This window comes from Trichomycterus rosablanca, chromosome 1 (assembly GCF_030014385.1).
Source record: "Trichomycterus rosablanca isolate fTriRos1 chromosome 1, fTriRos1.hap1, whole genome shotgun sequence".
Classification (NCBI taxonomy): Eukaryota; Metazoa; Chordata; class Actinopteri; order Siluriformes; family Trichomycteridae; genus Trichomycterus; species Trichomycterus rosablanca.
The window spans coordinates 37,382,176-37,395,369 of record NC_085988.1 but is presented as its reverse complement, the minus strand read 5'-3'; the positions used below and the strand labels follow the sequence as shown (position 1 = coordinate 37,395,369).

The window sequence follows — 13,194 nt, the reverse complement described above, 5'->3', positions numbered from 1 at the left end:
TGCCTCTAAAACCATTTAGAGCCCTTTAAAAGTCATTTGTGGCACCAACCAAAAACGTTTCTTAAAAGAACACCAATTGAAAGGTTCCTAAGGGAACTACAAGTGACTGTTTTATAGCATTGCTTCAAATAACCCTTTTTGTTTCTCTTATTTCGAAGAGTGTACAAGTTTTGAGATACAATCCATAGAGTTTAGAAATATTCCTCAGTTCTTTATTAAATTCAGAGTGCAGTGCATGTAATTTTCCCCTTAGTTGGGTACATATTTGACGTTCATTAATTGTGTAAGTGAATTATTATAGTCCACCAGATAGTAGCCAAAGGCACAATGTGTGACTGCTCAACCAAGATTGCTAGACATTTCCAAACCATTCCTTTATTATAAATAAATTATTTGTATAAAAAACTGGCATGCTTCAACCATGGCATATACATACTTAACAAACCAGCGCTAATTTGACCAGAGTAGCCGATACAAGAGACAGAGGCATTTTCCAATGCAGATCTTACACTTTGGGACAAGAATAAAAAAAATCTGCACAACCACAAAATACTTACAATTAGGATAACAATTAACATGGTTGACTCCAACATTTCCATAGTTTTCTTTGTATTCTTTTTTTAAATATATATTTTCTTGCTTTCACTCACATCTCATATTCATGTGTTGATATGCCAGCAGTGAGTGCTGTCCTATTCATTTTGTTGTACAGCCACTAGTTTAACTGAGAAAGAAACAGGCAATCTTTGTCTCAGTCCAATCAGTTTTCTCTCCAAGAACAACAAAGTCTCATGCTTTAGGTCCAGTAAGTGCCATTAATCCATGCCATATCATAAGCAATCCTAGAATTCTCTGGATCTTCAGATGGCATGGTTGGTGTAGCTGACGTACGTCGTTTTCGGGGGTAGTACTGAAAAAGAAAAAAAAAAAATGTTAAAAAAAGACTTTAGTTCTAGACAGGAAGATAAAATGATGCCTGGTAATGGGTGAGGAAACTGCCTGCTATTTAACTCTAAAAAGCTATATCTAGTAATTTCCAAGTCCCTATTGTATTTCCTCTGCCACAGACTAGCACGTGCCCCCTCCGACAAGCATGCAGTGGCCAGTTGCTTTTTATTTACACCAGCCAGAGGTGGATTCTCACAAAGAGCCATGCTCTATGTGAATTCCCCAGCAGTCACGCTGTATCTGTAGAGTTTTTGATACATACTGAAACACAACTTACCAAAATGAATTATTTTTGTATGTGAGCTCTCAGCTTTAACTAAAAAGCCTATACCCAAATACCTGATTGTATGAAAGTAAACAAGTTGGGGTTTGAAAGGACCATGTCTGTGTAAACACATTTGTTCAATGAAAACGCCCTTTCCCCAAAAAAAACCATTAGTTATTTTGGACCTGTGTATTTACATATGAAATACCAAGAAAATTTAACAGGTATTAGGTCAATGAAAAACAAAATGCAAATCAAGACTTTAAGACCAAGCTGGTTAGATTTTATGGTCTGTGCTGGTTTGTATATCCATATATATATGTATATATATGTATATATATATATATATATATATATATATACATATATTGTGATTTAATGATTAAAATTATGTTATTATTACAGAGAAGGGAACTCGAGTTAGCAACCTAAGTCGCATGCAAACAGACTTCAGACTTGACTTGCAACTTGTCCTTAATGACTCCTGACTCGACTCGGATTTGTCAGAAATAACTCGTGAGCAATAAGAGTCTTTCCATTACCATTCAAGCAATGGTCAATGATGTGACAGGTGGGACCCAGCTACCCTGTGAGAGCTAATTGTATTAGTATGTCAAATAAGTATAGCCGTATGCAGTCGCTTATGTGAGTGGTCGTTTTCAACGAACGGCTTTTAATTGTTGGAGTTTACATGTTTTAACATCGAAATTGCCCAAATGCTGAGGAAGACTTTAATGTAAGTCTATGCTTGTTCGTTTATTGAGTGTTTTAGTAACTTGTTATTTAACCGTTGTGCACTGTTGCCTATCTAGAAGCCACTATGCTATTTGTGCTTTTATGCATTGTGCTTATTTTATACTCTGTGAATGAAGCGTGGCCTATTTGTGTGCTTAAAACAGTAAATACTCACCTATTTATGTTTTGGTTTATTGTGGGCTTGAGGGCAAGTGCTTTTGCAACCTATTATCTTTAAAGTACAAAAGTAACTGGCACTAACAAACAGGTAGGCCTTGCACATGGAATCCTTTTCCTCTACTGTTTTTATTGTTGGCTTTATTGGTTATTGTTTTTAAATAGGTCTTAAGGAAGTAGTCAACTGGTATAAGTCAATGTGTATGATTGTTTAATAATGTTTATTAGCAATTAAGAACTTACTGAAACCATTTCAGACCTGAGCTAGTTTGGTGAGGTCTGTATTAATGGTTAGGCTATATTGCTATGGTGCGTTGCCAGAGTCCTGTTATTTTGCTTGGATTTATGGGGGGTGAATGACTTTTTGGTGATTTGCATTGATTGATAGCTGCCCTGTTCTCATTAGCAGACCACCATCGTTGTATTAATACTTTTAATTTCTCTATTCTCTTTAATACCCTGTCCTTAATTCTAAGGCCTAAACAAATTCCACTGCTATTCTAATCTTCAAGCACTGTCTTTTTTTTAAAGATTGCCATACTATTTCTATGTATTTTAAAGCAATTCTATTTAAAGCATTGTGTATTTTGTATATAACAGATTTGTAATAAACAATTTACATTTAATTTGCACTTTTCCCAAATTACTGTTAGAGAACCTTTTTTCTTGGCCAGTCACTACATCCATTATTTAGATTCCCTTTTCCTTTCACTGGGGGTGGCATTAGTACAACCTAAAACCTGGTCTAAAGCATTGAAATAAATGTTAACAGATATTGCTTAAAGGGGAAATGTGTTGGATTTAAAGAAAGGACTTGCTGTAAAAACATCGTTGTATTTTGCACACAAGTAATCTGTTTGTGTTTTTAAACTTTCATATTATTATAATGGCTTTGTGTATGTCATATTGACTTGATACTTGATATGGACTCTAGCCTAAAGACTCATGGCGTGACTTGTATTACATTTGTGAACATTTCTAATATACAACAGATACGTTACTACATAACTTGTTTTTAGTGTACCGTAATGCCTTAAAGTGTGAACATAATGCACAGCAACAGAAAACCAGATTGAATCAACCTTCCTTGTATCACAGCTTCAAACCGTAATATATATTCCACCTCAGTCATCTGTGTCTTTGTGCCCTCTTTGCTGGCCAAAAATGGCAAAGCTGAGGGACTCGACTCTTACATGACTTGCTGCCTTGAGCATCTGAGCCACATTACAGAATAATTATTCTTTGTTCTTAATATTGCTGTTATTATTGCTATTTGTACCTGTTTTAGAATTAATACTGGAAAAGAAAATTCATACTGCATCACAATATGATTGTGGTGGTGCATTGTATCTAACATTGTCAGCTGTGACCAGAATGAATCTGTGCTTGATGCTGGATGTCGAGCCTTTTCTGTAAATCTATGGATAAAACCCAGCAAAAGCTAATGTGCATCTGTTTTCTAAATGCCATGGTACACAGCCCATTATACGTCATGCCATATTTGATACCAATTATGATTTGACTCTGTATCAACCTTTTCTGGTGCAGGAATAAGAGGTTAAGCACTTACTCTAGCAGAGAGGTGTGTTGACAGTTTGTCTCACATAATAATCAGAACTCATAAATTATACAACAATAGATGACTCTTGCACTGCAACTTTATAGGTAAACTAGAATTTTGGTGTGTGGAATGAACTGTCTAGTTATTCTAGGGTCCATCTGATGAATTAAGACTTCTGCTGAACATGTCAGTGTCATTGGTTTTCATTAAAACAAAGGTTCACACTATTAATACATTAGATGCTTAATAAATAAGGACTAGACTCTAAATACTTAAATCTATCTAAACAAAAAGTACAAAGAGTAGTCTAATAGAAATGAAGAGCTTGTGGAGGTTGTGGTGGCTCTGACACAACCTGAAAACAGTGGGCAGGAATATATCCTGAACAAAGTGCCACTCTATCACAGGGCATTCATTTACTGGCATACTCATTCTTGGGGGCAATTTAAATCAGAACCCAAGTATCCTGGATGCTGGTGCCATGAGGCACCCACATTAGCATGCCACGCACCATCAATTGCTTAATGTTATTTAAACAACTGCATGGAAATTAACTGATAGTAAATTGGTAAACTGCTTGAGGGAAATACAATGCTGTGAAAAAAACTGTACCATCTGGTCCAATACATAAAATACTTTCTCTAAATCTGTCATGGGGCATTAAAAGTGCTTAAAAATATAAGGTAGGAAACTCTTTGGAATTTGACTTACACCACCTTGAAACGGAAGTGATGTAACATAATGGCACCTAATGGCTTTAGGCATATGTGGTTTTCTACACAGTAGTGTGGCCAGTACACACCTTTTTTAAATGTATTTGTGATTTTGTAAAGTATTACTAACTACACTATTGTGCTTTTTCAGCTTTTCCAGTTGAAAAGTCAATCTGGCCAGACACATTTTGCAATATTTTTAGCTCTGCCTTTGTGTGTCTGGTGAAAGAATAGTCACATTCTACATGGGTACTTAATACAACAACAAAAAAGTTTGATTTTGGATTTGAAAGAGTACTGTCCCATACCATAATATGCAGTAGAAAAGTGGTATAATCAAGAAGGTAAAAAAAGTGTACTAACTGTACTCACTGTTGCTGTCCACACTCTCACAGAGCTCAGTTTTCACCTCTCCATTTGGTCTCTCACTGGCCAGTTGGCTAAGCTTACTGGACATAGTAGCAGCAGTGACTATAGCCTTGAAGCTGCGTTTGCGTTTGGGCACGTTCTGCTCCGGGTGGAAGATGATTATGTAGACTTTGGGCATGTAGAGCATTCCCAGAGACACAGATGCACTCAGGCTCAGAGACATGGTCAGGGTTGTCGTCTGGATGTACATCTAGAATAAAAAGAAAAAAATCATATCAGCATCTTTAGAACCCCCATTGATTTAACCAAAAAATGTTATGAGAAAAGCATATAAATAAATAAACCACTCTTCCAAAATCGGCACATCAAAGCTCTGACGTTGGTTGCTGATCACATGGACAATGTAAAAGCCCTCTGGAGAAGTGTTGTGTTATCAGAAAAAAAATTTTTTTAGCCACAATGATATTGTTTGTATGAGATCAAAAAGGCATCTAAACCAACAACACTGAACCTACTATCAAGCATAACGATTGTAGTATTATTCTTTGGGCTTGTTTTGCTGCCAGTTGAAATAGTGTATTGCAGCACTAAAACAACCACTGCACAGTTTATTGGTGTTTTAATGAGTTTAAGTCCTTTGTTTTTACAGCACTATGATCAGCACTTGATAGAAACATGATATTATCCCTAATATACTCACTATATGCTCATGTAAGCACATCACTAACTGGTGCCTATTAAAACAAAAACTGACAGGTGAAGACACTCAGTTGACACATGGTTGGAAAGCTCAAACCTAAAATCATTTTTTGTTTGTTTCTTTAGGATTTTTTTCCCCCCAGGAGTTATGAAAATATATGAAAACACAGCACTAAGGTCCACAAAAATCCAAAATCTGTTAATTGGAGGAGGTTCCTCTGTATTTTTAAATTATTTGTTGTGTTATGTCAACCAACCTTTAAATGACTGTGACACTTAGGACAGAACTAAAAATTAATAATGAATAAAGAAACAAAGATATTTTAACAGCAAATGCTTTATCCTTGTATGGTTGGGGGGTCCACACAGCCCAATCAGAGGAAGAGAATACCATACTGCACACAGACAGTACCCAAAGGCAGAAATTAAACCTAGACAGCTGGAGCTGTGAAGCCTTAGGTTTACGAAATACTAAAACACCAAAGAACCATGCTTTGTTTGGTGTAATAGCATTGCTTTGTTGTAGTATTGTCTTACCTGATGCTACACACCCTCACATTTACAGTGGTGGAAACAAGTGTTTGTGTTTAGTCCATATACACTAATGCTATTTGTCACCAGTGTCTTTGGTTGCTTGAGAGTTTGTCATTTTAATGATACATGATCAAATGAAATGAATCATGACCAATTTATTAGCCACTGTTACTATGAATTTTTTTTCCAACATGTCAGTTAGTGTATGACTCATCTCCCCTGAACCCCAGCATCATTTCTCATTCCTTCTAGACATCTGTGCATTGAGAATAGCAAAGTATTATAATTGCACACCTAATTAACTCTTCCCTATTTAAAACATTAAAAAATTGCCAAAATGAATTGTAAAATATGGAGAACTGTATGTTCTGGAAGGCAGATACAAAGGCAAAGTTTCAGACTGCAGTGAGCAGTCAATGTAAAAAAAAAACAACTAAAGCTTCATATATTTATACTGCTTTGCCTCATGGCATTGCTTAATCTACTGTAAAGATAAATAATGGAGAGAACAGGAAATATGCTTTGCAAGTGTACTTGTTTATGTCAATGTATTGGCATTTGGGAAATTTGATAAATGGACAAATTAGTTATAGATTTGAAGAAAACACTTTGTGGTAGTAATTTCTCCAGCAGCAGGAAGTGCAAATCCACCAGTATTAGTTCAAATCGAATTGAAACCCTGGAGCTGCAGTGCTTATTAATGGTAACTCGTTGCACCTGCGTTTGGCTCTATTTAAAAGAGCTGAAACCTCGGCACGGTGTTGAGACATTAACTTTAACCAGTAAGCCAATGTGCGTGCTTCCTCTTTACTGTGAAAGATCATATGCATTTAGCCTTTCATTGGCTTTGTTGCTATCTTTGACTTTTTAATTTGTCTGCTATTAAACACCTTTACGGGGCGGCACGGTGGCTAAGTGGGTAGCACTGTCGACTCACAGCAAGAAGGTCCTGGGTTCAATGCCCAGGTGGGGCAGTCCGGGTCCTTTCTGTGTGGAGTTTGCATGTTCTTCCCTGTGTCTGCGTGGGTTTACTCTGGGTGCTCCAGTTTCCTCCCACAGTCCAAAGACATGCAAGTGAGGTGAATTGGAGATACAAAAATTGTCCAAGACTGCGTTCGATATAAACTTGTGAATTGATGAACCTCATGTAATGAGTAACTACCTGTTCTGTCATGAATGTAACCAAAGTGTAAAACATGACGTTATAAACAAACACCTTTACGAGGCACTGGGTTTGATTCCCAGGTGGAGTCCTTTCTGTGTGGAGTCTGCATAACATAGTTAATTTGCTGACTATAATAGCTTCCATAATTATATTCTGATGATTTAAACAAGACATAAAAACTGATTAGTAATCCAAACGGTAAAACTGCTGAAAGGCCTACTCTGACTCACTGTAAGAAGGAGTGTACAGATTCTTACAGTTACTGTGAGTTTTACCTAATATCTTAACTATCGTTTGTGTTAAATACTTTATGTACAATATTTTCATATACTTAATTTACATGACATTTAAAACTTAAACCAAATGATCGGATTTATAATACTTATGTAATACTTACATTACTTACATTGTACAAAATTTTTTATGTTATGCCCATAATTCCATACTTTTCCATACAATCTAATCCAAAAGCCTGGTAAAATCACTTCTTTTGGGTTTACAGAACTGTCACTCTGGTAGCAATTTTTCATGTTTATGTATTGAAAAGCCATTTCACAAACTGTAAAGCAAGGTTAGGTTTTTTGCTTTCAGGACCTGTTAAAATGTGAGAGAAGTATCAATGGGTGTAGCAGCATGCTACATAAAGAAAGAGATTTTTTTTTTAAACTGAGAGAAAAATGAATAAGGGCAGAGCAGCACACAACATAAAGATGAAAACGTTCTAAAAAGTGGCTGTGGACAGAGGCATTTATTGAAGAAGAAAACAAAAACTTATAGACTATAAATTAGACAGTATAGGGAACAGTTCTGTGGGAAGAGTCAGACACAATATAAGGGAAGAAAGTTCTATGAACTAAGAGTAAAGTGCATCTGAGCAAAGCCAGAATTTCTATAATAAACTGAGAAATAGGCATGTGGGCAGACCCACTCACTGCATAAGGATGCCTGTGGGCATAGCCAGTTTACTATAACAAAACAAACACTTTTAACCTATATAGACCTTAGACTGGACCATATTGGAATTATTTGTGTTACCAGAGCCAGACACTATATAAGGGAAGAAAGTTCTATTAACTGAGGTAAAATGCATTTAGGCAAAGCCAGAAGTCTATATAAGGGAAAAAAAAGTAGGACAGCAACTAATGAGAATTCTGATCCTTTATTCGTGATTTTTTTTAATTATTATTATTAATTAGTTTTTTTATCTAATAACTTCCAAAAAAAAAAAATCACTGTTTTCATCAAATATAACACACAATGCAGTCTTTATAAATGCAGTGGACAATCAATGGTAGCTAAGTGTTAAGGTACTGTACTAGTAATCAGAAGGTTGTTGGTTCAGACCTCACCATTGCCAGGTTGCTGCTGTTGGCTCCCCTAACTTTCAATAGCTTGTATTATATTTGGCCACAAATAAAAGTCGCTTTGGATAAATATGTCTGCCTTCATGTGTTTCATATTTAACACAGTGCATTATAAATAAGAGCAGTTGTAGCCTAGCGGTTAAGGTACTGGACTAGTAACCAAATGGTTGCCGGTTTAAGCCCCACCACTGCCAGGTTGCCACTGTTGGCCCTTGAGCAAGACCCTTAACCCTCAATTGCTCAGCCTGTACACTGTCACAGTACTGTAAGTCACTTTGGATAAAAGCGTCTGCTAAATGCTGAAAATTTAAACGTATATAAAAGGAACACTGTAAACACTGTTTATTCGTGGCATGTCTTGAAGTGTGAAAATGTTTGTCAAGTGTATTTACTATTCATATGAGACCATTTAAAAGGCTATTGTTAGCGCTGTTACTAATAACTACCAAGAAAAATTCAAAAAGACTTTACTTGGTTACATATTTAACAGTTTCATATTTACCCATATTAGTATTTAATAAACAATAACCTCACTGCCAACTATTTTGATAAGCAATATTAAAGGATTTTTTCAATAAATTGTTGAAGGACTAGTGAAAACTGTAAAAAGAGCGAATGTGTGGGCCAGCATGCAGCATAGAAGAAAAAAAGTTCTACAAGCTGCAATAATACATGTCTATGGCAAAAGTCAGCACAACATACAGTGTAAAGAAATAAATTAGTGTGAGATGGTTGTCAGTGGGTGACCCAGCACACTATAGGGAGGATGGGCATTCTAGAAACTGTCAGAGACTGTGGGCTGTAAAAAGCACACACAAACTACTTAGAACTCCAGGTAAGCACGTACTGTGTCTCCCTGACCAGTGAAGGCAGGCGGGTTGCCAGATATTTCAAGGTAAAATAATTATCACATTTGATACAGGATGTCTGTTGAGCCATAAATACCAATTTGTTAGCACTATTTATTTCTTTTACCTCAGTGGGAGCACTTAAGTCCAGTAGCTTCATAAGTATACACAGTGCTAGCCAAATCCTAAAGTTTAAAAATGGATGATTGTTTTCCACTAGCATGATTGATTTCTTTCATTATTGATCTCTTACAGATCACTTAATAAGACTGGTGTTTCTTCGCACAGGGGCATCTCCATCACAGGGCTATTAAGTTTAGATGCACAATGCTGTCTCCTCACTGAGTTATTTCTGCCTGGTACTTTCATTTTGTTGCTTCAGTAAAACTTGAACCTGCAATAAAAACACTGGAAGGAGAAGCACAATGTCCTGCCACAGGTTATTTATTCATTTTGTATTCTATGCAAGTGTGATGGTTAACTTGGCTCTGTCACTTTTAAGGGAGGGGAGGCTGAATAGGGATTCACCTACTTGCCACTGCAACAGGGACTCGTTCGGTGTAGTTAAGAAGCTGGCACACACACTGTAAAATACACAGAATGAGTGTAGTATTCTGCACATGCTCAGACACTATGTAAAAAGAGATAAAATATGGGCCAGCAGCTTCCCACATATCAGGGTGTTAGCCATTCTCAGCCAGCAGGCCGCCGCATAACAAGTTTCCAGAGTGTACAGGAAACCGAATCAGTTCTTCCCATAGGAATCAGTGTAAATTGAATTTATCCGTTCCAGACCCCCATAAATTATGCATTATAAAGCATTTTATCATTTGTTTTATCAGTTTAATAATACAGTATAACATTATAACAGCATAACATAAATACAAAATGCATTAAACCCAATAAATGAGGAAATACATTTTCTCTACCCTTAAATGGTTTAAGGGGAAGGTGGTAAGGAAGGTGAATCACCAGCTTACTGTTTTCCACTCCAAACCAACACTTTTTTAAATCTCTTTAATTGTCTGTGATCTTTGTTTTGTAAGCAGTTTTACACCTTTTGCAACATCAGCTCTCTCGATGGCCTTTATTTTAGATATGGTGCTGATCGTATATTTCACTGTTCCGTAGCAATATCTGAAGTGTAAACGACACTTTCGTATTTTGCTGTTAGTTCTTTTGCTTCAAGTTCTTTTTTTTTTTTTTTTTTAATTCATCATTGTTTTTACAACTTTTCTTTTTGTTTTGCTGAGCCAATTTTTTTGTGTGCTGAACACACAAAAATGAGCACATTTACTCAGCAATTGACTGACAAACACAGGCAAGACGGAATTTTGGTTGAGTACCAAGAATACGGTTTACAATCAACAGTTTTTTATTTCTTCAAAATTATGGTAAGAGAACTGAATTGGTCAATATGGGAGAGGGTGGCACGGTGGCTAAGTGGGTAGCACTGTCGCCTCACAGCAAGAAGGTCCTGGGTTCGATCCCCAGGTGAGGCGGTCTTGGTCCTTTCTGTGTGGAGTTTGTATGTTCTCCCCGTGTCTGTGTGGGTTTAATCCGAGTGCTCCGGTTTCCTCCCACAGTCCAAAGACATGCAAGTGAGGTGAATTGGAGATACAAAATTGTCCATGACTGTGTTTGATATAACCTTGTGAACTGATGAACCTTGTGTAATGAGTAGCTACCATTTCCTGTCATGAATGTGATCAAAGTGTAAAACATGATGTTAAAATCCTAATAAACAAACAAACAATATGGGAGACGTTTGAGAGCAGAGGTTCCACTGTAATTGGATTTCAATTACGTGATGCCCACTTTAATTTGTATTTAAACTCACCCATGGCAAAGTTAACAGATGCTGGCAATATAAATAAAGCACACTTGCAACCAGTGTAAATAGAGGAAAGTGACTCTTTGTGCCACACTAGGTAAAAAAAAGAGCAAATAATTGTTAACTTTGTGTTTCTGTGTCTACTCTGCGCAACATCAAACAAATTCAAAGCCCATGGCTCTGTGACTAACCTCCATGGACGTGGATGGAAGATAAAAACTGATGGAAGATTGCCGCGAGGGATAATTTAAATGATAATTTGTGGATAAAGAACCTCAATCAACCTCCAAACAAATTAAGCTGGCTTGTAGATACTGGGTACAACAGTGTCAGCTCGCTATCTGTCATCATCTGAACAAAATGGGACGCTGTGTTATGGGACCCAGGGGAACTCCAGTCTGGCTTTTTAATGTCTGTGTGTAAGAGGTGAAGTTTACCAGAATTTATGTGAGAAAGCCACAATCTTTTTGGAAGAATGTTTTGTAGACAGATGAGAACGAAACAGAACGGTTTGGTAAAGCATATCATTGTACCATTTACAAAATGAGGCCCTCAACTTAAAAAACACAGTCCCTATGGTCAAAAGTGGTGGAAACTCAAAGATGGTTTGCTCTGCTGCTTCTGGAATGCCTTGACTGTGTGCATGTCATTATGAAATCTGACGTGAGACCCATATTTCTGACAATGGACTCTACATTCTGCTTCAGCCGTCAATGACCCAAAGCCTACTTTATAACTCTCCAGCACTTTGTCTTAATTCATTTCTGAATGCTTTTTAAAGTGGCCAGTAATAAGTCCAGATCTAAATCCCATCAAACATCTGCGAAGAGATCTTATGACAGTGAATAGAAGAGATGGGCAAATCTGAGAGACCTGGAGTTTTTGACAAGATAAGTGGTGCAAAATTGCGATAAAGAGGTGTAAGACACTCGGTTACAGGAAGCATTTTTATTTATTAAGAAATTTATTTATTGTTTTTACAGGTGTGCTATCAAATATTAAATTGACAGTGCCAATAAACACCGATTAGCCATAACATTAAAACCACCTCCTTGTTTCTACACTCACTGTCCATTTTATCAGCTCTACTAACCATTACCATACAGAAGCACTTTGTAGTTCTACAATTACTGACTGTAGTCCATCTGTTTCTCTACATACTGTGTTAGCCCCCTTTCATGCTGTTCCTCAATGGTCAGGACTCTCCCAGGACCACTACAGAGTAGGTATTACTTGGGTGGTGGATCATTCTCAGCACTACAGTGACACTGACATTGTGGTGGTGTGCTAGTGTGTGTTGTGCTGGTATGAGTGGATAAGACACAGCAATGCTGCTGGAGTTTTTAAACACCTCACTGTCTCTGTTGGACTGCGACTAGTTCACCAACCGAAAATATATCCAGCAAACAGTTCCCCTTGGGAAGCGTCCTGTGACCACTGAAGGTCTAGAAGATGACCAACTCAAACAGTAGCAATAGATGAGCGATCGTCTCTGACTTTACATCTACAAGGTGGACCAACTCATACCAGCACAACACACACTAACACACCACCACCATGTCATTGTCACTGCAGTGCTGAGAATGATCCACCACCTAAATAATACCTGCTCTGTGGTGGTCCTGTCGTGGTCCTGACCCATTTAAAGAACAGGGTGAAAGCAGGCTCAAAAGATATGTAGAGAAACAGATGGACTACATTCAGTAATTGTAGAACTACAAAGTGCTTCTATATGGTTAGTGGAGCTAATAAAATGGACAGTGAGTGTAGAAACAAGGAGGTGGTGTTAATGTTATGGCTGATCGGTGTATTTGTCAGTTTAAATTCTGCAGTTCTATGTGGAATAATATCAGGTTTGTTTTTTCATGATGTTCCAATGCAAACCAAAGAAATAAAATGGGTGTTTTTTCTGAAAGTGCAAGGGAGCCAATATTTATACATATACCATGATTATAACTCTCAGTTAGGGAAAGCCTACTATA

General features: G+C 37.1%; 1 protein-coding gene across 2 annotated transcripts in view; it reads right to left on the bottom strand.

Moving 5' to 3' along the window:
* Window positions 1–359: 359 nt before the first annotated feature.
* grm8b (glutamate receptor, metabotropic 8b) overlaps window positions 360–13,194 on the bottom strand; it is a 308,441-nt gene continuing 295,606 nt past the window's right edge. For both annotated transcript variants that reach the window (XM_062992277.1, XM_062992282.1), the window contains 2 exons: window positions 4,772–5,018; window positions 360–910 (listed from right to left, as the gene is read on the bottom strand). In XM_062992277.1, coding sequence (XP_062848347.1) covers window positions 861–910; window positions 4,772–5,018 — 297 coding nt within the window. In that variant the 3' untranslated portion in view covers window positions 360–860. The remainder of the gene's footprint in view (window positions 911–4,771; window positions 5,019–13,194) is intronic.